The 24009-nt window shown below is 41.5% G+C and overlaps 4 protein-coding genes across 7 annotated transcripts; 1 reads left to right on the top strand and 3 right to left on the bottom strand.

Annotated features, from left to right (window-relative positions):
• Window positions 1–76: 76 nt before the first annotated feature.
• slc35c2 (solute carrier family 35 member C2) lies at window positions 77–7447 on the bottom strand. 3 transcript variants are annotated; one of them, XM_041051828.1, is made up of 10 exons: window positions 7343–7447; window positions 6103–6309; window positions 5742–5892; window positions 5157–5220; window positions 4987–5059; window positions 3272–3440; window positions 2992–3075; window positions 2328–2503; window positions 1852–1978; window positions 77–1632 (listed from the first exon to the last, which is right to left on the bottom strand). In XM_041051828.1, the coding sequence occupies exons 2-10, from the start codon at window positions 6211–6213 to the stop codon at window positions 1490–1492; spliced, it is 1098 nt and encodes a 365-aa protein (XP_040907762.1). In that variant the 5' UTR covers window positions 6214–6309; window positions 7343–7447; the 3' UTR covers window positions 77–1489. The 3 variants fall into 3 exon arrangements, with proteins under 3 accessions (XP_040907762.1, XP_040907776.1, XP_040907770.1); XM_041051842.1 differs by having other exon boundaries at window positions 6103–6312; window positions 7343–7441; XM_041051836.1 differs by lacking the exon at window positions 7343–7447 and adding an exon at window positions 6670–7218.
• A 39-nt stretch (window positions 7448–7486) lies between these two features.
• taf13 (TATA-box binding protein associated factor 13) lies at window positions 7487–8332 on the top strand. 2 transcript variants are annotated; one of them, XM_041051896.1, is made up of 2 exons: window positions 7487–7578; window positions 7732–8332. In XM_041051896.1, exon 2 carries the CDS (start codon window positions 7733–7735, stop codon window positions 8105–8107), a length of 375 nt encoding a protein of 124 aa, XP_040907830.1. In that variant the 5' UTR covers window positions 7487–7578; window position 7732; the 3' UTR covers window positions 8108–8332. The 2 variants fall into 2 exon arrangements, with proteins under 2 accessions (XP_040907830.1, XP_040907824.1); XM_041051890.1 differs by having other exon boundaries at window positions 7495–7578; window positions 7729–8332.
• Window positions 8333–9257: 925 nt separating this feature from the next.
• tnnc2 (troponin C type 2 (fast)) lies at window positions 9258–12207 on the bottom strand. Its single transcript, XM_041051877.1, has 6 exons — window positions 12099–12207; window positions 11185–11236; window positions 10843–10986; window positions 10523–10637; window positions 10250–10386; window positions 9258–9896 (listed from the first exon to the last, which is right to left on the bottom strand). The coding sequence occupies exons 1-6, from the start codon at window positions 12099–12101 to the stop codon at window positions 9865–9867; spliced, it is 483 nt and encodes a 160-aa protein (XP_040907811.1). The 5' UTR covers window positions 12102–12207; the 3' UTR covers window positions 9258–9864.
• A 1648-nt stretch (window positions 12208–13855) lies between these two features.
• LOC121190845 (troponin C, skeletal muscle) lies at window positions 13856–22863 on the bottom strand. Its single transcript, XM_041051866.1, has 6 exons — window positions 22732–22863; window positions 20696–20750; window positions 20223–20366; window positions 18787–18901; window positions 15614–15750; window positions 13856–14312 (listed from the first exon to the last, which is right to left on the bottom strand). Exons 1-6 carry the CDS (start codon window positions 22732–22734, stop codon window positions 14281–14283), a joined length of 486 nt encoding a protein of 161 aa, XP_040907800.1. The 5' UTR covers window positions 22735–22863; the 3' UTR covers window positions 13856–14280.
• Window positions 22864–24009: the final 1146 nt, after the last annotated feature.

Consider the following 24009-nt stretch of genomic DNA (forward strand, 5'->3'; position numbering starts at 1 on the left):
GGATAGGAATGCAATAAAACCTAAGTTCATAAGGAGGCAGGAGAATATGACATTTTGAAGTGTGCTGCACGTATACTGTTAGTTATCACACAGGTTTATTCTGCATTCACAAAGATGTTGTTTTTTAACCTCTTTTTCTTTTGCAGCAATGCAGCATTTTTACAGAAAATCATGACCAAAAAAAAAAAAAAAAATTCACAGACTTTCTTAAATGGCTTAAAACTGAAGTACTTCAGCTACACAAAGTTTTAATCATAATGGATTTTGAAAATAGCTCTTTAAAGTAGTCTTTTGGAATTCTGTGGTATTAACAAGGCACATTAAGGTGCTGTAATTTCGCATCTCTTCAAATAATGACTCAAACGGCTGGAAACCATTCCTTTTAGCCCCGCTCGTCTCCAACCCTGCAGCTCATGTCTTGAATTCAGTTAATCCTTTATGTTCAGTTAGAGCACGACTTTGAAGTTATTTTATTTTTAAAATGTTTAAAAATCAGAGGGCCTTTATTCCACCAAGCCTGACGTGACTGATCACTGTAACGGTGCATTACGTGTCTACTTTACTCTTAGGACTTCATATCTTTTCAGCCATCTGAGTCATGGCTTGGCATCCGTTACATTTCGATTAATGTTTGACCACACAATTATTTGATTGGTCAAGAAAACAACCTGCAGATTTTGTCTATGGTGATTATAATTGTTGCAGCCCTACAGTTCTCGTTGATGTAGTTGTATTAAATTGTATGTTAGCTTTGATAAATCAGCCCACAAAGAAGAACAGCATATCCATCTGCTAAAATAGGAATCTGAGGAACTATATAATACATGTACTGTTAATCTTTCTTTTACACAAAATAACTTACAGATGGCCCTTTCTTGGTAATCAGGCTACATACTTAAGGGGAAGGAAAAAAAAATGTAATCTGCACTTAGGTTAGCACTGCTCCCACTCTTCATTACCGAGATACCAGAACACTTCAATCAAGCACTTGTAACTGCATGAGGAAGTTTCCACAGTGCTCTGCAGTTTCTCAACTCTGCAGGGACATGTGCACTTTGCAGAACGCTATTAATATATACCTTTATACACATATGCATAGAGGTATATATAATTAAATAAGAATATCTTCCCACAGTGTGACAAGTATCTAAGCAAAGAAAAATGTCCCACTGCAATTCAAGGTGTCAAAGAATCAGTTCTCTTCCTCCATACATCATACTTTGTTGACACTTTCATGTATTAGCTACATTTCTGAGGCACCCTTAAGGCAAAATATCATAACTTGCGTCACGTTCAAAGTCCACAGTGAATGTAGAGCTAATAATGAGGCCCTGGCCTCGCCTGAAGTCCTGATGAGTGGAAGTAAAGAGCGGAAGAGGCTGTTCCCTCTTTCTGTGGCAGTGTGTCCCAGACAGTTTTTGGCCTCACTGTTCAAACCGTCTGATGGAAGAGATGGAAGAGAATGAGCAGCATGACGACAGTCAGTACTTCAGTGCAGAGTGATTTCTTGCTCCTCGTCTTCGTCATTGTAATCAGCGGCTGAGTCCTCGGCTTCGTCTCTGCTCTGCTGCAGTAATGGCAGCTCGAGCTCTGGGCTCTTACTGCTCAGCTGCCTTAAAGACGGGACCTTATCTGATGGAAAGCATCACAAAATTGACATTCTCATCTTTATCGTGGCTTTTTAACGTCCACCTCCACTCAACAATGTGCGTGGTTATTGCTACTTGACTTGTTTGACCTATCCTATATATTTCACACATCATTAAACATATCTGAAGGATATTTGTAAATATCTGACTGACGCTTTACATACCACTACCAATGACCAGTAACAACAAATGTAATACTTACTTTTTGAATAATATGTCTTGAGTCCCACATGCAACGAAATGCCACACAGACACACAGCAAATCCCAGCCAATTAATTGCACTCATTCTGTCTCCCAAAGCTGCTGCCAAAACCAGAGTGCACACCTCCTACAGGAAAACACGACAATAACAAGGAAGAAAAGAAAGGATGTGTTAGATGGGTCTGAGCAACACCAGAACTCTGGGGTCTCATGAGGTTTGACAAAGCTGTAATGCTCATTACACAGCAGGAAACAAAAGTTGTTGCATCAGTGAAAAGTGGAGACCACCCTGATGTGTTCGGATCCTTAGCAACAGCAGAGCTTCTGACATTTCAAAAGCTCGTCCAATTAGATTAAAGCAGACACAGAAACCTTCAGAGATAAAATGCTAGTATAGTTGTAAAAATGGGTGGTGGTGTATTGTCTCAGTAGATCAGTAAGCTCCAGTAAGTTCACATATTAAACTCAGAAAGTACCTTAAAGATCCCTGCTATGGAAAGAGTGAGGCTGGAGGTTCGGGAGACTAGAAGGAACTCTGAGAAGCCTAAACCAAAGGCCAGTGAGCCGCCAATACTGAGCGTGAGGAGTGAATAAAGGAGAGGGGAGAGCTCCGTCACCCGGAACAGTTTCTCTGAGGTACTGAGGCTCAGCCCTGGACAGAGACAAAGAGGACAAGATCAAGACAGAGGTGTGTAACAAAGGCATCGTTTACAAGACACTGATCAAATCTGAGGAAGGCAACTAGGCCCTTAAGGTAAAGCATTTAAGATGAAGTAAGATCACATGAAGAGCGTTACGACTGGATTACTGAGGTACAACATCACTTTTTATCAAAAATCCCTCCTTACTGACGAGTCTGATGCTGTATCTGTCACTGAGCAGAAGCATTAAAGTATTACATATCTTCTTTTTTAACTGATTTGAGAAATTTGTTTCCTAATGAAAATTTAGGACCATTGAAAATAGCATACATGCATATACAGGAGCCAAAGGATGGCCTCATTCACCAGGTGTGTCCCAGTGAAATGGACAGGACTATATAACATCTTTGAAAACGAATGAAATACTATAATTAGGGCTACAGAGCTGAGTTTACTGCTTCCTCACTCTGACAAACTGCAGCTCCAGACTATATCTCACCTTCATTGTACAGGAAGAGGGGGAAGAGGCTAAGGAACATGAGAGGCTGTAGGTGGTACATGGCGTCTATTGGGTTCTGAAGGCCTGGAGAAAGATACAACGTGAAAACAGGATCATAAGCTTGTATGAATTTCAGCTTGTAAAAATCAACGAGCCGAGTTTGTTCATCTATTCACCTGTCTCAGTTAAACTGAGGTAGATTTAATAGAGAAAAGCAACTATAACAGGACTCTTTGACTTTAATTCATCATTTTCAATCTCACAGTGACTCAACACTGACCCAGCTCTGCTTTCTGCATCAGGAGCTGAGTGAGGGTCCAACGGATCCCCCCTATAAACGACGCCAGCAGCACCATGATGAATCCCTCCAGGTTGAACTGGGTCGACTGGAATGTAAACATAAACAGGCCACTGGAGATCAGCAGGACCACCAGGATCAGGAATGGGTTCTGGTCAAAAAGGGACAGAAGAGAAGAGAGAGACGGAAGGTAAGAAATGTGTCAAACACAGCTGGAGAAGACACATTGGAAAATAAAAGAAGAAAATGGAAATAAATAGAAAAGGGACGATGCTGATTGACAGAAAGACGGACCACAAAGTGGAAAATGCTGATGATATGTCAAAATGCATCATTAGCCCCCCCCCCCCCCCCCCCCAGTTTCTGATCTATGTTCACCATGGCAATAATTTGGAGCTTGTCAAAGAGTCTGGCAGCCATGTTGGACTTCCTTAACTCTCTGCTGGTTTTTAATAGCTAGCTGTCCATCGTCTCACTGTCTGCTATTGTAATCTAACATTGCTCACGCTAGCAGCATTGTAAGGCTGCACTTAGGCAGAGCGGTGCTTTCAGCTAAATGCTAATGACGGCATGCTTACAATGACAATGCTAATAAGCAGTTATAACCATTAAATAAAAATAGTTCGGTATGTTACTATTCTAAAATGTACAAGTTTACCAGTCTAACCAAAGTGATTACAATTCACCCTGAGGTTAACATGACATGATGTCAGTCTTATTCCTAGAGCCACACTGGTAGCACTACACGAAACTATAGTGATAATAATTTCACTGTATAAGATGTACACCATCTGCACACAAGAGTACTAATATATTATGTTTAATCTGTGTGGAACTGCAGAAGCAATGCACACAGCATTATTTCAGCTGTATGCTGAAGTTTAGTTTAGTTTATTCATTTATTCACCCAACATAAGAATCTGTTTCAAGCATCCTTCTTTTGTTGTTTAGTCATTAAGAATAGCTGCTCCTCACTGAAGAAACATGCTGATAGTCACTGTGGTTTCTAAGGGATGTGTGACAAAAGCTCCACATTATGTCTTACACTGACTTCCACTGAAAGGTGGAAGTCATGTTAAATACTGGGTGATTAAAACACACAGAACCCTGTCATTTAGAACCATTATTGAGTCCACACAACATGAAATGGTATCAAGAATAAGCTTTTATAATATTATGTATATCGGAGTACACTTCCTGTCTGTGCTCAGTTTGAACGAAGAGTAAGTGGAGTAAAGGTAAACTTAATTTTACTGAGTACAATGAGAACACAGCAAGGTTCTCATTGTACTCAGTGAGAACACAGCGAGGTTCTGGGCTGGGTATTAGCAGGCTGTATGACCGCTGCCTTCCCCTGCTGCTTATGCAGCTGATTTACCTAATTAAAATGTACATTTCTCTGCCTCCATTACAGCCATTGTGCTTTTCCTCAAAGTTGCTGAATTTTCTGATTTTCAGAGAGCTCTTTCTCGTGCTTGCATATGGAGTCTGTATGCTAACTGCACTTAAATCTATAATTCTGTCAGAATGAAAAATGAAAAACATAGAGACAGTCACATAATTCAGCACTGATCCAGCTGATTATTTTATGCTACTGTAAAAACTGGTTTAGTTTTGACACTGTGCAGGCAACACATAATTTCCACAAATGTTTTAGACTGAAAAAAAGACAAAAAAAACAACAACCTGTCACTCACCGGTTCCTCAAGTTTACACACCAGGGAGAAAAAGAGGATAAAGAGCACTGCTGAGGACTTGGTCATGGTGTACCTGTAATGATACAAAATAAAAGCACTCGTAAGCTGAAGTTTGTCACATCATATTGAAGTCCTATCTTCTATTTGAAAAGGCTAAGCCGCAAACGTACAAGCTAATGGTGATGAAGAGGAAGCTCCAGTTGGAAAGTCCAATATCCAGTGCAGTGGCCACGGCTGGGTAAGAGACAGAAATTAGGACTTTCAGAGGACAAATACCCTGCAAAAATATATTTTTGTTATACTATTTTGTAACTATCAATTATGAATAATAAGGTAGGATATCAAAAGTGAAAAAAGATGCTTTGTAAGCTTTCATAATAAACTGAATAACAATGAAAATTGAGCCTCGATCTGGATATTTTGATGCATAAATCGTATACTGGTTTCTGATTTAAGACAAAACAGAATACAATTAAACATAATACAATCCAAACATTAACTTTAATGTATGTATGTAAGATAGTTTGCTTGTTTATGCTGTATTGGTTTATTTAAATGTTCGACTCCCTAAAGTCTTATGTAATGGTTCTATCAATATGGACTTTAGTCAAAGTATTCTTCACTGACAGCTTGGTCAGTCAGTGAACATGATAAGAGCTGACTGTCAGTCCCTCTTCTAATTCTCTGACTCTGAATACTTTGTGCTGCTTTCTGAACATTTAGGTAAAACCCTCAAGGTTTCACCAAAATCTCACCAGTAGGAGCTACTTTAAGGAGGTACTCTGTCCAGCTCAGAATGATGCGGGGCTTCCCTGTCCGGGACTGCATGACCCGTCGCGTCAGAGCCGACAGGCTGAAGTTGATGGCGAGGTGAACTAACGTCATGAAGAGGGGATAGTGAAATCCCTGAGAGAGAGAGAGAAACAAACAAAAAGTGTCATCTCAGACAGGGATGGAAGAAGACACCCCCCCCCCCCCCCCCCCAATCAAATTCAGTTTTGATTATTTTCATTTATCATCTTATAAAAATAAGTTCGTCAAAAACAGCATGCCCTGTATAGAGCAATAGTGTTATTAACAGGAAGCCAGTAGTACTTAATGAACTCCTCCACTTACCTTCATCAGCCATTTGTTGTAGAAGGTGATGCCTATGGAGAAGATATAGTAGAGGAGAACTAATCCAACAGTGCGAAGCACCCGGAAAAAGAACTGGACCGGACACGCCATACAGGGTCGCCGGGATCAGCTGTACAGCCCAGAGAGCTACTGTAGGGAGGTCATCTCCAAACTGCCTCTGCACCCCTGCTTCTTACCCATAGCTGACTGCTTTAGGCGAGGCAGAGCCCCCGTGTGGAAGAAGACAGAGGAGAGATTAGCAAGATTAGAGGTCGCATTTGTGTACAATGAGCAAGAACATAGTTTTTTGAGTTGTAAATGAGCCTGATGCAGTGTTAGCTTAGTGGCAACATTAGTTTTAGCTAAGGTTTGACCACAATGAGCCAGCTGCTGAACCAAGTCTGCTGGCGGTTAAGGCACTATTCACCTAATGTTAACCACAATGTCTACAAATTTCTACTGAAATTATTCACCAGGAGCTGGGTTAGTTTACTATTGTCAATTAGACAGCTTCGGCTAATATTATCTAATGAATTCACCGGTAGCTAACGTAATAATGGCACTCACCTGACCGTTGTTTAGCAAAGTTTGTCAAGACCGATTGTTTTCTGTGCGAACTATCGTTATTCCTCATTAGTTGACATTAGCCTGCCGGCTAAACCGGTATCGTGTTCCTAGTATTGGTTAATTAGCTATCTCTATACAAAAATACAGTTATTTGCTTGGTGTACACCGTTAACTAGCTTGAGCTTTCATGATCATCACTTCCTTTCTGCAACTGGTGAGAGAGTGCACAGTGAGCTCCCGTGGTACGTGTCATTTTCGTATGACGACACCCGCATATTGAACTCCGTTGATCAACCTCTCCATTAATCGCTGCAGTGTTCATTTGTCGCTTACAAGAAACGTGCACTGAGATTCAAGGCCTTCAGCGGATTGTTATGAACCACTCCTCAATTCGGCATCCGCGTAACTCACCAGGAATCAATATGATTTAATAAATATTTAACTTTCCGGCTTCAGTTCCCCACACTGTTCGCTACTGCCACACACAAAACACACACACGTCGCGAAAAAATATCTTAATATATGTAGCTAAATTACAATGTAGCAAGGTGTTAATCCACAGAAACGCGGTCATTTTAAATTTCCATCTTTTTTAATGAAGTCTGGCCTTGTTTGTCTCGAAACATTAAAGCACGTGTCGGGAAAACCAAAATCTGTTATTAAAATGACCTACCGTCCGTCATGTTGACTGTATGGCTGATTAACATGAGCAAACTTTGTGGTCTTACATTACGCGGATCACTGCTCGGGAAACAACGGAGTTTAAAGAAAATGACCGCCAGGGGCAGTATATGGGATAGATAACTTTTTTCTCCGCCTCGAGGAAGCAGAGGCGGAAGCGTAGACTATGTAGGACCGGAAGTCAAAAAACCACCGACTGGTTTGTTGTTATCCCGCCTGAACTAAAAGGTAAAGGTTGCTTTAAATTATGTCTCTGTGTTATGTTCATATGATAACAGCGTTGGTGTTTTGTTAATATATATATTAACGTTACAGCCCAGCGACCAGGTGCGTATAATGCTGTTGTACTTTAACCACATTTATCCGTCTGTTTTTCAGCAGAATGGCGGATGAGGACGAGGAGACTGGCTTCGATGAGGAGCTGGATGACGGCTCCGGCGGCGTCGATGTCGGCCACGGGAAGAGAAAGAGGCTGTTCTCCAAGGAGCTCCGTTGTATGATGTACGGTTTTGGAGACGACCAGAACCCGTACACGGAGTCCGTGGATATTCTGGAGGACTTGGTGATCGAGTTTATCACGGAAATGACCCACAAGGCTATGTCCATCGGACGCCAGGGCCGCGTCCAGGTGGAGGACATCGTTTTTCTAATTCGCAAGGACCCCAGGAAGTTCGCCCGAGTCAAAGACCTACTGACCATGAACGAAGAGCTGAAGAGAGCACGGAAAGCTTTCGACGAAGCAAATTACGGCTCATAAACTCATCCTGAGAAGCTTCTTTACATACGTCTAATTTAGCATTTATTTCTTTTTAATTTCTCTTTGTTCACCTGTGTCCTTTAGGAGCCTGTTCAGACTTCAGGGCCTGTCTAAACTCTGTATTTTTTTTGCTAGGTGATTTGCATTATTTCACGGAGAGTATGACAATGAGTGTTGTCATGCTGTCTGGGACTGATTAAATAAAGTAACATATTATTGTCAGAAGCTCGGTTCATTCATATTAATTACCTTGAAGACACTGTGCTTTAGATCTGGACAGTGACATTTATGGCTCAGCGTCACACACTCAAATCAACTGAAGCATCAAAATGACAGTATGGTAACGCGCTTGCTGTACTCACTGTACATGCATTTACCTCAGCTAACACACATACATCTAAATTATCAAGCCATAGCTCTTTAAATTTAACATCAGTGTGCAGCCACAGCATCTACCTCAGCTTGGTCCTTGTCACTTATCAGAAGTTTAATTACCAACTATTTTGTTAAGTCATTTTAAGAAACCATAGCAAAATTTTCTGGTTCCAGCTTCTGCATTGTAAATATTTGCAGGTTTTCTTAGTCCTCAGTGGCTGTAAGCTGAATATTTGGGGATTTTGGAGGATTGGCTGGATTTCCTGTCGTTTCAAAAAGAAAACTATAAATTAAGTCATCAAAAATAAAATGTTAGGTGCAGCATCAATGACAAATTATTATTTGTGAAAGCAAGTTGTGCCGAGAATTTCACAGGCTTGAACCATTAATTAAACCCTATGATGACATTACTAGAGTCCGGTGCCAAGGCAGGAATTGTAATGTTTGCCCCCACATTAAATAAAGTATCAGATCTATAGCAGGGAAGTTCCTTCCCTCTTACATGACATGTACAGCAAGCAGCGTCCCCTTCACAAGTCCACTTCTTTACAGCTTTGTGCTGTGAACCCCTCTGAACATTCTCAGGGCCATCAGCTGGGCACCGTCTTTCCCACATGTTAGAAGTAATCCTGGGATTTTTGTGGGTCCCCCCCAGCATTTGTGAACAGCACTGATCTGAATCATGATTTTCCCCCGCTTCAAGAGTCTGAGTGTTCAGCACAGAATCAGGTGATAAAGACAAAACGAGCTGTGGTTCAAACACAGTGGACAAAAAGAAGAAACAAACAGATTTTTATTTATACTCCTCAAAACAAAATTTTTACACAGACCATAAATATGACAGACCAACTACAAGTGAGCATGTGTTAGTTCATTTATTCTGTTCAAGCAAATTATTTCTTTGTACAGTGAAGTGGTTGAATGAATTGGTCTAAGCAGCAGGTAACAGGCCGCCGATCCACCTAGACTACATCTAGATCAGAGCTTTACCAGAGGGGTGGGGGGACGGGGGGGTCGCCGATAACATGTTATGCCATGCATACTGCAAAAGGTGTGTGCAGTGAATTTCCCCGTTGTAGCCTTGCGCTCCTGTCACCGTGTACAGTGTCAGCGCAGCATCCATAGGCCGTCAAACGCATTCACAAACTAGTTGGGGAAGAGTGTAGCCCAGCCAGCGACCCCCGCCGGGTGTCCTAGCTGTCTGTTGAGGATGTCTATAAGGATGGAGAAGAGAGGCAGTGAACCATTTGGACAGGAGGGAGGAGGAAGTGGTGTGTGTAGGGGAGGGTAGTTGGAGTGGGTCAGAGGGGGGGTCAGATGTGTTCAGAGTGACGGTTTTCGCAGGGAGGGGGGAGGAGGAATGTCCATGAGTCTTTCTGGTTTTACTGCACATTCTCCATCATCTTGAGGAATTCTGGAAAAGAAAAGAGACATGGGACATGTCATTATTGCCCCAGCTAACAAGACCTGCACCTCGAAGCAGTGCTTTTCAACTTAGCACTGTGTAGTCAACTAAAGCTTGTCTTTCAAGTTTCAGTTTGTATTATCTGGTTGTAAGAGGCAAAAAATATAAGCAAACAATATTAAGGTTATTAAAACCATACTATACTAGTATCCAAGTGCCATTGACAACAAAAATATAGGAATGCTCCAAGGCTATGATAAAATATATTTATTTGTTAAGTCCTTTTTTAGAGGATGGAAAATTAACGTCGCTACACTGAACTAACACGTTCATCCTCATCATCATCCTCATCGTGCACGTACCGTCAAAGTCCAGCATGCCGTCAGAGTTCTTGTCTCCATCCTTCAACAGCTCATCGATCTCGTCCTCTGTGATGGACTCGCCGGTGCTGCGGATGATGAGGGCGAACTCTTCTCTGTCGATGTAGCCGTCGGCGTTCCTGGACAAAACAGATAAATGTGCTGGGGTGTGAACACAAACAAACAATAACGCAAGAAAAAAACGTCGCCTGCAAAAGTGAATCAGCATGTAATATTAAGTGAACCACGCTGTGTGCGGGAACAGCGTGAACGTACTTGTCGAACACACGGAAGCACTCCGCCAACTCTTCCTCGCTCTTGCCGGCCTGGTCCTCCTTTAGCAGCCTCACCATCATGACCAAGAACTCCTCGAAGTCGATGGTACCGCTACCTGATGGGTGAACAAGAGGGTCACATAATTGATTAAGAGTGATCAGCCCAAAGCCCTGCGGCCCTTGAGGGACAAGACAGCGCCATCTTCTTTGCGCGCAATTTTACGCATGAACCACAGTAAAAGCAAACACCGGAGTTCAGTGAGACCAGTTTGTCCACGGCCTCCATAGTTTACTGATTTGTGTAATTTAACCGTTGCTCACCGTCCTCATCGACCTCCTCGATGATCTCATCCAACTCCTCTCTTGTGGGGTTCTGACCCAGCATCCTCATCACGGTACCCAACTCCTTGGTGCTGATATCACCGCCACCGTCGGTGTCGAACATGTCGAAGGCGGCTTTGAACTCTGGATGAAACAAGGAAATAGTTGAGATCCAGAAGGTTTCAGTCGAAAAATCAGAGTTGAAAGAATGTGGCTCGCTACTACTGTCATCTTGACATTTAGATGTGCGATAATTTAAAACAACTAGGCCGCTTATCTGCAGTAATCTGTTTCAGTACTGGTTCCTGGGTAAAGTAACGCGTTACCGTAGCCTTTACTCACCAGCCAACATTTCCTCGCTCAGGTAGGAGCGGGCCTCTTGTTGCGCGTCAGTCTGAAAGAAAACAGGTGTCACTCTGTCAATACAGGCTTCACTGATTATATTATTCTAGTTAAACCTCTGCACGCTGAGCCTCGCGTTTAGGCCCATCTGACACACGTTAACGGCAGCTGGAATCTCCACGACATGTAGGTTCATTTTAAAAAGAATGTGACAAAATCACTGTAAAAATTTCAAAGCGCAAACTATAGTGATTAAACCGGAGAGTAAAACTACCATTACGCACAGTACAAAATGACAGAAAAGAAAAACGTTGAGATATTGTTATGTTGTTTTTGGTTACTGCATGATTAGTGTTTGTGGTAATAATAATTCATAAGTTCTGTAAGATTCTATTGGCTGCGCCTCAACAGGTTTCTTGAGCCTGGTGAAAATTAGTGCAGCTATTTCAGGCTCAACACATTAGGCTGGCTGTATATGGCCTGCAGACATCCAATCCCTGGGAATTTGTCGCCCCAAGCAGAATCCTGACACCCACACTGCTCTCAGTACCCAGTCATAACTTTCTACATGGATTAAGAGTCTTTGCAAAAGATAACTGGCTAAAATGTTTCATTAAAACCCATTTCATTAGAATTCAATTAAAACACAACAAATATATATAAATAGATATTTAGAAATAGTAAAAATGCAGCTATTTTAAGGGAAGACGACAGATGAGGATTTTAACCTCACCAACAAAAGGAAACATGCGTCTCAACAACTTAGTGGACTGATTATTACACATTCAAATGCACTTATTAGTCAGTCATTAAACCTCCAATTAACTCTCATTATTATGAGTTAATAAGCAATGGCTGCTTGGCCTCAACTTGGAATAGTTCAACAGCTCATTTGCACAGCTGACTGGTCTTACCATGTTTGTGGATTAGCTTTTCCCCCCCAAATATCCAAGGATAAAAGAAAAGCCCAAAGGAGTGGTCAATCCGTGTGCACCCCGACAGAGAGACTAGACGTCAAGTGAAGGTTCAGACACACTTTAAACGGGACAGCCAGGTCCCGCCCCCTGCCTCTCACAGGCCTCCAGATTTAGTATCCTGAACTTTTAGGGTTCTGGGGCCAGGGCAAGCCAATCACACTTTGGAGAGGAAAGCTCTTGTTTCTTGAAGTTGCAAGGTTAAGAATGCTAAACAAGTAAAGCAGGAGTTTTTAGCACTGTTGGGCTCTAGGTCAAGGCAGGAAAAAAAAAGAATGGAGATGCAAAATACACAATGCACAGTTTTGGGGAGAATGTAAATATGCACAGGATACTTAATTCTCTTTGTCACCTGGTCTGTTAAAACTGAGGTCACCAGAGGCAGGACGTGGGAAAGAAGAGTGACATACTGTAAATAAATTCATACTGAAAGCAGAGTACTCCTAAAAAACAAAACAGCACAAAAAACCCTAAAGCAAATTATTGCTTTAGGTTACTCCCTTGAAACAGTCCCATAGCATTCAGCTTTCAGTGGTGATCTCCTAAAATAACTAAACTGAAATGTAACTAAAATTTACACAGAAATAGCAGTAAAACCACAGATCTTGCAGGTCATCAGTGCACACAGTTGTTTTCCATTTAGGCCTTGTAAATATAAGACAGTGGACGAGGAGGGGGAGCCAAAGATTTTAAAGTAGGTTATGGGTTTTGTGATGATGGCATTTCAATCTGGGCGTGCAACTCAAAACCAAGAGAAAAATGTTGGGGGCTGGACCTTGCATCTCATCCAACCTTCCAACCTCCACCCCACCTCCACCCCTTCAGCCGTGCCCTGAATAGCAGGCAGATTTTAGGCTGAGAGGAAACAGAGATGTGAGCCGAGTGTCCATACACCTCGGTGCCACTCTGCCTGAAAAACTCAACCTGATGCTCCTTATATGGTGGGCAGTTCCTGAAGGGAGGGCCCAAGGTGAGAGACAGGTTAGGAGGACACGAGGAGAGGAGCAGTTGAGAAGAAAGGGGAGGGATGTTGCATTTGAGAGGTGGTGGGGGGGTTTGCAGGCTATATACTCAGAGGGAGACCTGCATTTTCCAAAGGGAGAATTAACTCATCTGCTCTGTGACTGCCTGTCTCGAGCCTCTAATGCTGGCTGGCTGGCTGCACGGCTTCATCTCTCACACTGGGTCTTAGCCACGGGGGCACTGATTTCTGTGCTGGGAGACCGCTGCGTGAAGATCAATAACAGAGAGTTATGATAGACACAGGCGGAGAACAAATTGCAAGGGATCAATTTAAATTAGATCACTGAAAATGTCTGCAGATATGACAGTTTTCCAGTGTTGAATGACAGGGCCTTTGGGGTTAGGCACTACCTGTTCAAACAGAGGTATTTCAAAGTCCAGCACGGAGGCTAGTTTGAAGTTGGGACTGGAATAGTGAGATAAGACCGGTTGCGGTTGAACAAAGGTGTGTGTTTAAAGGGACGATGTTGCTGGTGGTGTAGGAAATGCATGTGCTTGTGTGTCAGCGTGTATGATCACATTAAGTTGTGTGTATGTGTATGTGTTTCTAAAAATCACAAGGTCAGACAGATAGCAGTAATCACTGAAAATTGAACAAAAGAGTGGAACAGAGGAATCAGATGAGATTAGGCGTGTCAGGCGTGCATGGTAGAATAATTTGCAAAGATCAACAGTGAGGGGAAGGAGAGAGCTGATTTATTTAGAAAGCACAGGAGAGGGTGGAGTACCATGATGGGGAGGAGGGTGGGTGTTAAAGTTAGGTGGTGTAGCATTTCTGAAGGGACGGCAGCTGCCAAATAGACAGCTGGGTGGCCCTCGCAAGGAGGTGGCAGGGAGAAAGTGCCTTCGTCTTAAAAGGTCTGAATGGGTATTTATAGATATCCTCACCAAGCCCCAGGGTTTCATGTGAGAAGGGGAAGGGGGGTGGGGATAAAGGCGTTTCACTTGTATCCAGTTTGATATCTCAGAAACTACATCATTTTCATTATGGCACAGGGTTTTATAGCATCTTGAGTTTGTTCTGAACAGATTTCCATCAGACAGCGTGCTTCATGTTCTCTCCGAGGAAGGGTCACCAAGGAATGTAGAGCTGGTCTCATTACTGGACGTTCTCCATCATTTTCAGAAACTCTGAAGAGAGAAAGAGGGGGCAAAGGTTAATTAACCAACCCACCACTGATCCATAAGACTGATCAATGAATGACTGGATGGATGAACGAATTAGTCAGCTCAAATCTCAGCCCACAGTGGGCAGACACAGTCTTTACATGAGTTTACTGGGTCTAAGTCAAATCGTGGTGAACATGTGACTGATACATTCTTCATGCCTGTCAGTCTGTGGCAGCTTGTTTTAACTGTAATCATTTTAAAATAAGGACTACTATTTCTTTGTCTCCTCCATTCATGCTGACACATTTTATCTTCATCAAAAAGACTTGTGTATTCACTGTGCATTAGGACACTATCCTTGTATGAGAGTATAAGCTATAGTCCTCCTAAAGTCCATATCTTATGAAGAAACTGGTGTTAGTATTGAGTTTGATAAAAGGGAAGGTAAAAATAATCATTCTACCTTTTAACAACACAGCAAGTGGTGAAACTATATAAAGATTCAGGTCACGATATGGTTTGGATTTGATGGGTTTACCCTCCACTCCAACCCTGATTACCTTAAGAGACATGTTATATTTACTTTAAGTAATCTAAGTCAAACAAAAAAAATATTTCATTTACAAGGACATTTGTAAAGGAATAGTTCACCATTTGGGGAAATGTGTTGATTTGCTTTACAAGAGTCAGATGAGAACATGCCTGCAGTAGTATGTCCATGTTTTGGTGTTGCTGCACTGTATCTGTGTAAGTTATTTATTTATTTTTTTGTTCAACTTTCTGAATTCAACTGAAGTTATTTTCTTAAAAATGAGAGAAACTGATTCCATAGAAATTCACAACATCTGAGCGTTAATTACAAAATGAAAAGCAAAAAGCTGGTGAACTTAGCATAAAGACTAGAGATAGGGAGAAACAGGTAGCCTGGCTCTGTTCAAAGTTCACAAAATCTGCCTACCAACACCTCTAAAGATCACAAATTAACACCTTATATTGAGTTTGTTTAATCTAAACAAAAGCCAAAAGTATAAAAATAGGCTGTTTTACTCCTTGTTATATTCTGTTTCTTGGCCAAGCAGAGACACAGGAGACACAGTGAGGTTGTCAGCAGATATCCCAGGAAGTCAGGCTGATAAGTCATTTTTCCTCTTTGGTTTTTGTACAGAAAAAGCCAGGTTAGCTGTTTTTCTTTATTTTGTCTTTGTGCCAAGCTAAAGAGCTGCTGTTACCAGCTTCATGCTGAATGACAAATTTGAAAGCTGTTATGATCCTGAGTATGTTACACAAAAAGTCTTCTCACTCTATAAGGAGCTTAATCTTACCATCAAAATCAATCTTTCCATCTTTGTTTGAGTCCGATTCCCCGAACATCTCATCAATATCTTCCTCTGTAACTGATTCTCCGGTGAGGTGGAGGATTTCTCCAAACTCCTCCCGGTCGATGAAACCATCTCCGTTCCTGTGGGGAAAAAAAAGTAATATTAATTTCACTGTGTGAAAACTAATCTCTCACCTGCCTGCTCTGTTACATTGCCACATAAATGCACTGTGGAGATTCATTACAAAGTCTGCTGTGCCTTCAAAGTTCAGGGCAGCTTTCATTAATACTAATGTGTTCTATACAGAGTCAAACAATACTGGACTTTTGAGGCTGATACTCTGATATGATATTTCAGGGTTCAAAAGTCAGACAACAATGGATCCACATGTAGATTTCATTTTACATAAATGCATAGCATAAACTTTTTTTATGTTTTACAAATGAAAATAAGCATGTCAGTGACAAAATCAGTTCCGGCTCACCAACGAGAAAAGCTTATTCACACATACAGTGGATCCAGAGCAACATTAGGACTCATTCTGAACTCTCATTTCTGGCCACCTGGCAAACGTTAAGTCCAATGTTCACTCACCTTTTAGCTCTGTTTTGGTTTCAACCAGCTTTTGAATAAACTGTCCTGCTCTTTAGCAGTTAAATGTTCCACTATGTCCACCAGCTTGTCACTAACATTGTCTATCTGCAGTGTGCAGTGAATTACCTTGGTGATAATTGTCTTTGGTTTCCTGGCTTTCTATTTTTTTTTTTGTTAAGAATAATTTACAGCATTCAGCATTTTGCCTTTATTTGACAGCTGACAGTCCAGAGAAAGATGGGAAACAAGGGCACATGCAACAGTGGTCTCAAGGACCAGGTGTCAAACCCTGGATGTTGAATTTATGTGTCATGTGCCTTAACCCTTAAGCCACCAGATGGTCCAGATCCGTTGTTAATGTAAAATATTCATTGGTGCAGCTTTAAGCAGCAGTATTCCTTTTGTTTACCACACTTTCTACAGGCAACATATCATATCAAATGAAGAGAGGCTGGTTTGTCCTTGCTTTAAATTTTAAATTGTAACAAATATCCAGCAATGGTGAGAATTATCAGGACAAAGAAAGTAATGTATACAGTGCCCATAATATTTGCTTGTCAATAACAGCAATAAGTTAAACAGTTACAGTGGGTACTGTAACTGTTGTGGGGGTTTTTTTTATGTTATTTTTATCCTTATTTTTATGGTAATTTATTTTCTGTACCTTTCTACTGTGATTTTCAGAGCTGGTGCAAAGTAATCTCGTTCCTAATACGTACCTGAACGTAGAAGGAATGACAATAAAATTCTCTGTATCTGAATCTGAAAGTATTCAGACCCCCTTAAATTTTTCATTTCAATTTTCATTTAAGTTCATTTTTTTCCTCATTAATGTACACACAGCACCCCATATTGACAGAGAAACACAAAATTGTTGAAATTTTTGCAGATTTATTATAAAAGAAAAACTGAAATATCACACAGCCATAAGTATTCAGACCCTTTGCTGCGACCCTCATATATTTAACTCGGGTGCTGTCCATTTCTTCTGATCATCCTTGAGATGGTTCTACACCTTCATTGGAGTCCAGCTGTTTGATTATACTGATTGGACTTGATTAGGAAGGCCACACACCTGTCTATATAAGACCTCACAGCTCACAGTGCATGTCAGAGCAAATGAGAATCATGAGGTCAAAGGAACTGCCTGAAGAGCTGAGAGACAGAATTGTGGCAAGGCACAGATCTGGCCAAGGTTACAAAAACATTTCAGCTGCACTTAAGTTTCCTAAGAGCACAGTGGATTCCATAATCCTTAAATGGAAGACATTTGGGACGACCAGAACCCTTCCTAGAGCTGGCCATCCAGCCAAACTGAACAATCGGGGGAGAAGAGCCTTGGTGAGAGAGGTAAAGAAGAACCCAAAGATCACTGTGGCTGAGCTCCAGAGATGCAGTCGGGAGATGGGAGAAAGTTCTAGAAAGTCAACCATCGCTGCAGCCCTCCACCAGTCGGGGCTTTATGGCAGAGTGGCCCGACGGAGGCCTCTCCTCAGTGGAAGACACATGAAAGCCTGCATGGAGCTAAAAAACACCGGAAGGACTCCAAGATGTTGAGAAATAAGATTCTCTGGTCTGATGAGACCAAGATAGAACTTTTTGGCCTTAATTCTAAGCGGTATGTGTGGAGAAAACCAGGCACTGCTCATCACCTGTCCAATACAGTCCCAACAGTGAAGCATGGTGGTGGCAGCATCATGCTGTGGGGGTGTTTTTCAGCTGCAGGGACAGGATGACTGGTTGCAATCGAAGGAAAGATGAATGCGGCCAAGTACAGGGATATCCTGGACAAAAACCTTCTCCAGAGTGCTCAGGACCTCAGACTGGGCCGAAGGTTCACCTTCCAACAAGACAATGACCCTAAGCACACAGCTAAAATAACAAAGGAGTGGCTTCAGGACAACTCTGTGACTGTTCTTGAATGGCCCAGCCAGAGCCCTGACTTAAACCCAATTGAGCATCTCTGGAGAGACCTGAAAATGGCTGTCCACCAATGTTCACTATCCAACCTGACAGAACTGGAGAGGATCTGCAAGAAGGAATGGCAGAGGATCCCCAAATCCAGGTGTGAAAAACTTGTTGCATCATTCCCAAAAAGACTCATGGCTGTATTAGCTCAAAAGGGTGCTTCTAATAAATACTGAGCAAAGGGTCTGAATACTTATGGCCGTGTGATATTTCAGTTTTTCTTTTTTTAATAAATCTGCAAAAATTTCAACAATTCCGTGTTTCTTTGTCAATATGGGGTGCTGTGTGTACATTGAGGGAAAAAAATGAACTTGATGATTTTAGCAAATGGCTGCAATATAACAGAGTGAAAAATTTAAGGGGTCTGAATACTTTCCTTACCCACTGTAGCTATCCAGTGCACTGTCCATTTTTCCTGTGGGAGAAGAATCAAATAACCTTTATAGATAAATTGGACATGTTCGTGCACTTATGTTATTGTGTCCATTTATAATTAATGTCCTGCAAAGAGCTTTTCAATTTAGCCACAGCACATGCTGTATATGAATCTTAAATGCAGTAACATAATCTGTGGTGTTTGTACTTGACGCTCTGTTAGTTGGTGAGTGTCATACTTGTCAAAAATACGGAAGCATTCTGAAAGTTCCTCTTCACTCTTTCCAGCCTGGTCCTCCTTCAACTGCTGCACCATCATAACCAAGAACTCCTCGAAGTCAATGGTACCGCTGCCTGAGGAGAGGGGAGGTGAATAAATCAGGAGGGAAGGAGGAACCTACCCATGCAGTGCAACCTGAGTTTGATCACCGCTCTGCAAATTCTATATTTTGCTGATTTTTGAAGTGAACATTTATTAATACTCCTTCTGCAGCAATCAGACATTATAATCAGCCTTTCTTCAAATGTCAGAGTACTACTATGATTTTATTTCAAGAACTTAAAATATTGAAAGGCATTTATAGAAGTTTGTATGTCCGGAGTCAGCACATAGTGACGCCCTGCAGATAACACAGCTTGCGTATGCTTTTTGTAGCAGCTAAGAGTTTTTCTATTCTTGATTTAGGATTCTTCATCCGCTCTTCCTGCAGATCACCTCAAGTTCAGAGATATTTTACATCTGCTCACAGAGTTTCAGTGATGTTCAGTTCAGAGGTCAGAGGACTGTGAGGGCCGTCCCATAAGCTTCAGCTTGTGTTTCTTGAAGTGGATTTTGAGGTCTGCTTTGGATCACTGACCTGCTGTAGAAGCCAGACTCTTTTCAGTTTCGTGACTGGCTGCAGAACATTTGCATCCAGAATTTGCAGACATACCCTCTCTCTGTGCTGTGTTTACTGTGCTGGTTTCCTTCTCATCCTGCCTCTCACGTCCTGACACAGGCCTGATGAGTTAATGAACGTTTTGAGACTTTGTGAGTACTTCAGCTTAAACTTTTGCACCTGCCACAATTACTGTTCAATTTTTTCCCCCATATTTTTTGTTCATAAAACATAAAGTAATTTTTGAAGAACTCATTTTTTAATGTCTGTTTGCTGCAAAGGTTGTAGTAACTTCTTTTCACTTCAGAAATAAAATCTTCAATCTTCCAAAGCCTGTCCAAACAACTGATGTATGATGTTCATGATGTTTATTGAATTCTGGAGTCAGATGATTTATTTCTTTATTTCTTGTCTACCTCTACTGATTTTACATAGTTTACAGTTACTCAGTTTATTCATCATGAGGAATCCTGTTCATCTGCAGCTCTGGACAGAGCTTTCTGAAGTCTAAAGATGACCCTGCTGATGGTTCTCCTGTATTAGGCTTACATTAAATTTTTGACAGAAAATCTGTTATAAACTAGTGGTAAGGAAACTCAAAAATGCACAGCCTCTCTGTTGTACCGAATTAAGGCAACAGTCAGAGGAGACCATGACCTCTTCTGTGTAAAAAACAAAACAAAACATGGGAACAAAAAATAAATAAAAAAGTGGGCATTTTTATCCCATCAATCATCCTTAAAGTCTATATAATGAACGTAGCCTTGTAGATTTGTCTGATTGCATCATGATCTCACCGTCCTCATCAACCTCCTCAATGATGGCATCCAACTCCTCCCTTGATGGGTTCTGACCCAGCATCCTCATCACGGTACCCAACTCCTTGGTGCTGATGTCACCACCACCGTCTGTGTCGAACATGTCGAAAGCGGCTTTGAACTCTGGATGAGACAAGGAAATAGTTAGAATTCAGAAAGTTTCAGTTTTGACCGTCAGAATAAAATCAAAGAAATAAAAATAATTTCTGCATCTGGTGCTCAAATGTTTCAACAGTTCAGAAGCTGTTTAATACAGTTTGCAAAAGCAGCACAATGCAATTCATGTATTACATGACAGGAAAGTTCAAAGGGAACAAAACTCAAGAGCTGCCATTCATGGTTCAATCTGAGTACTTAGAAACAACAGGAAGTTTAGGTGACAAACAATGGCAGACCCTCAAATGTAATCTACAAATGGTTTCATGCAGTGGAGGAGATGGAGAGGGACTGACCTGAAATCATCTCCTCCGTCAGGAAGGAGCGAGCATCACTTTGGGCGTCAGTGGGCTTAAGAAAGGGAAATGAAAAACATGGGAAGGGCAGAGGTGGAAGAATGAAAGAGGAGGTGGACAGAAAGAGAGAAGAGTTATCAAATCTCTACAAAATCACTCGCTCAAACTCATATTGTGAACCTGAAGCTGCATTGGTACACTAGCACCACATGAGCAATGATAGTAATTGATTTGTCATTTCCATGTCTATTAGCCCCCTGTGGTGAGGCAACTCATCAGTTTGCTCAGTAACTCGTTTAATAAGAGCGCCTCAGCAAGCTGCCGGTTTCCAGCAAAACTACAACTTTTCTGCAGGTTCTCGTCCATTTTTTACAATTCATGCACTGTCAAGCTGTACCAAGGTGTTTCAGAGAATAGGTTTTGCTTTAAATGTTGTGATTGAAGTTCCATCTATTTCCACAAAGTTCCCAGTTTTTACAAAGTGATTTCCATACTGATTGAAATGAATGGAAATCAACACTTGACGAGAAAGTAAAAAAAACTTTTCAAAAATCTAAAATGCTTCAGCATACATTGATTAGTGGTCAGTGGTAATATAAAGTGTGCCTGAGTTGTGGTAAATACATGATAAAACATGCAGTGAGCTAAACTGTGCAAAAACCCTGGTAGGATCCCTTCTTCTGATAGCTAAGCCACGTTTTTCCATCCAGCCAGAGAAAACCAAAAGAGAAACCTAAAGCCAGGGACAGAACTGTTACGGATGAAGTGACTGCCAAGGACTGGAAATAGTGTTAGGTCAGGTAAGAAGTCATGTTTAATCCCCGGCCAGCTGTCTCCACCTGTTAATGATGCTTCTTAAAGGGGAACGCCACTCAATATAAAACTTAGTATTCACAAATTTAAGACTGTCTAGTCAATATTTCTGAACAGGAGGAGAATAGATGAGGTTTAATGTTTAGGTCTGATCCTGAAACTGGTTTTGATTGACCCTTAAAGCTGCTGGCTTCCCAGTTCTTTCATACAGACAGAATTTAAGCCAAATGACACTGCAACTTTAAATTGTACTGTAGATCATACATCTCATAGTAATCTTTCTTGACGGTGTCAGTTTTCATCTCCACACAGTGAAAAACACCATCAGGTCTTGTTCCAAGTCCTGCTTCAGTTTTCTGGGAGAAATATTAACTGGAGTAATTCAGAACAAAAATAACAAAATAACCCTATAATTCAAAGCCATTCCCCTTCGATACTTAAATAAACTCCTGTTTCTCAGAGGTCAATGAGGACAGTAAATTATTTTTCCTCCTGCACTGTTTGTTTGACAGAACCTCATCTGTACTGTAACATATGGAAGGTCACACAAACCCACTCATTAGTTCCCTTTAAAGCTAATTTTAAGGTGAGACGTGGGAGAGGATTTCAGAGGGATTTTCTCAAGGTGAACGTCCTAAGTTAGGACACTCAGAAAAGGCAGCATGTCTTCTCACTTTACTCAGCTGTGAGCTTTCTATCTTTAGTATCGCCCCCTCCAATCTAAATATCAATCATATTGAGTTTAGACACAAAATGATGCATCACAAAAGCAAGGAAAAATCACACCATTAAATAAATACATGTAAATAAATACAAGTAAATAAGCTGCACTGTGGGGGTTACAGAAGTTGAACATATAAACAGAAGTTTCCCACAGCAGGTTTTCAATCAGGAAAATTCATTTTTCTGTCTGTAGAAAGCCTCATAAAAACATAATCTGCCAAAGTGTTGCCCCAAATTAAATTTCCAGGAATTCCAAGAGATAAAGCATCACTTGAACTGAAATCCAGCTGTGCTGCAGATGAAGACTTGCTGGATGACTGTGTGGGTGAGCAGAAGACAGTTTGTTTTTGCTTCATATGACCGTCTCCATCTTCTGCCACCTGGTTTTTAATCCTCATCAGGGGAAAACGAAATAAAAAATCCTCAAAGAATTATCGAAACTAAATCTCCTTCGCTGTGTGGTTTCCCTTTTACCTCCCTCTCAGTTGCTGGTTTCTTACCATGGTGGCCGGCTGTGCTGAACAACAGACACCAGTAAAAACAACAAACGTCCGGGCAATGAAGTTTCCGTTCTACACAGTTCGGTTAGCACTGTGGCTGTACTAACCCAAACCCTCCCTAAGTACCCTCTTGTCCCACTACACTTTTACTGAAAATGATCAGGATTGGGCAAGAGCCTCCCTCCTCAGGCAGGAACCAGCCAATCAAATCCAACTTTAATTTGTACCCTCTTACAATCTGCTGATGGACATCCCCCTTGTGCTGCACATGCTTCAATCCCCCATATTTAGATAACAGACAAGCTCAGTGACATTTACTGAAAAAAGGAAAACACACTGCAGGCATCTGGCAGCTGGAGGTTATTTTGGCAGAGGATCAACTGGGCATCTCAGTGCAGATGGACACTTGATTTCACATACTGTGGGAGAACCAAAGTGCATGCACGCTTACGCACATCACACACACACACACACACACACACACACACACACACACACACACACACACACACAGATTAACACCTCGCTGCATGCACAGATTCTCTGCCCCTTTTGCAGAGTCTGTTAACCCATCTATCTGCCTGTCTCCCTGTCCTCACTGCTGCTGACTTGCCCTTGCACTTGTGACATCTGTAACTTAAGAGGCGCGTAAATGAACTTGTGATCTCACACAGCTGTACACCATCTTTAACCATTTTAGCTATTGGTTTCTCACTCCATCAACAAGCAAACAAACAATAGCTGTCTGGTATGGCCACAAACAGGCAACCCAGGCAGAGACTACAGCTGGAAAAGAAACCATGGACACATTTAGAGCATGTTTGTGAGTTTTATTGACATGGATGACACCAGGTTATGATGACAAGTATTCATGCTGCGCTGCAAATTTACGTGACAGTTGTAGTTTTTTGTGCTCTTAAATAAATCACTTTGATAAAATCATGACAGCAACTGCAGAAGCAGATGGCAGTTTGTCTTAGTATATATGAAATAACCCCCAAGAACAAGCCTGGATGTGACGTCATGAGTTCAGCTCTCATGTCTAGCCTGCTGCTCATGGTGCAGGTTTCATGTGGCAGTTTAAACACTCTTACTTTACCACAGCAAACTTTCACTTTGGCTGATATTTAGCAGGCATTGTCTACCATTCTAACCATCTTAGTTTACTGTGTTAGCATGCTAAACACAAAGTATAGCTTCACCACATTACAGTTTTGATCTGACGATGATGCTGGATGAAAAGTATCACCCTAAGGAGAAGAGGGACGCCTGTCCCAA

Source organism: Toxotes jaculatrix, chromosome 2 (assembly GCF_017976425.1).
Source record: "Toxotes jaculatrix isolate fToxJac2 chromosome 2, fToxJac2.pri, whole genome shotgun sequence".
Taxonomy (NCBI): domain Eukaryota; kingdom Metazoa; phylum Chordata; class Actinopteri; family Toxotidae; genus Toxotes; species Toxotes jaculatrix.

Excerpts from the sequence above, each read along its gene's own strand:
- slc35c2 (XM_041051828.1), bottom strand. The coding sequence starts at position 6,213 with ATGGCGTGTCCGGTCCAGTTCTTTTTCCGGGTGCTTCGCACTGTTGGA. Across the intron at positions 3,076-3,271 it reads GATGCAGAAAGCAGAGCTGG|GCCTTCAGAACCCAATAGAC; the intron begins GTCAGTGTTGAG and ends ATCTTTCTCCAG. Across the intron at positions 1,979-2,327 it reads CCATAGCAGGGATCTTTAAG|GAGGTGTGCACTCTGGTTTT; the intron begins GTACTTTCTGAG and ends GTTTTCCTGTAG.
- taf13 (XM_041051896.1), top strand. The coding sequence starts at position 7,733 with ATGGCGGATGAGGACGAGGAGACTGGCTTCGATGAGGAGCTGGATGAC.
- tnnc2 (XM_041051877.1), bottom strand. Across the intron at positions 10,638-10,842 it reads CGAGGAGGTCGATGAGGACG|GTAGCGGTACCATCGACTTC; the intron begins GTGAGCAACGGT and ends TTCACCCATCAG. Across the intron at positions 9,897-10,249 it reads CGGCATGCTGGACTTTGACG|AATTCCTCAAGATGATGGAG; the intron begins GTACGTGCACGA and ends TTTCTTTTCCAG.
- LOC121190845 (XM_041051866.1), bottom strand. Across the intron at positions 20,367-20,695 it reads GACGGAGGAGATGATTTCAG|AGTTCAAAGCCGCTTTCGAC; the intron begins GTCAGTCCCTCT and ends TGTCTCATCCAG. Across the intron at positions 18,902-20,222 it reads TGAGGAGGTTGATGAGGACG|GCAGCGGTACCATTGACTTC; the intron begins GTGAGATCATGA and ends CCCTCTCCTCAG.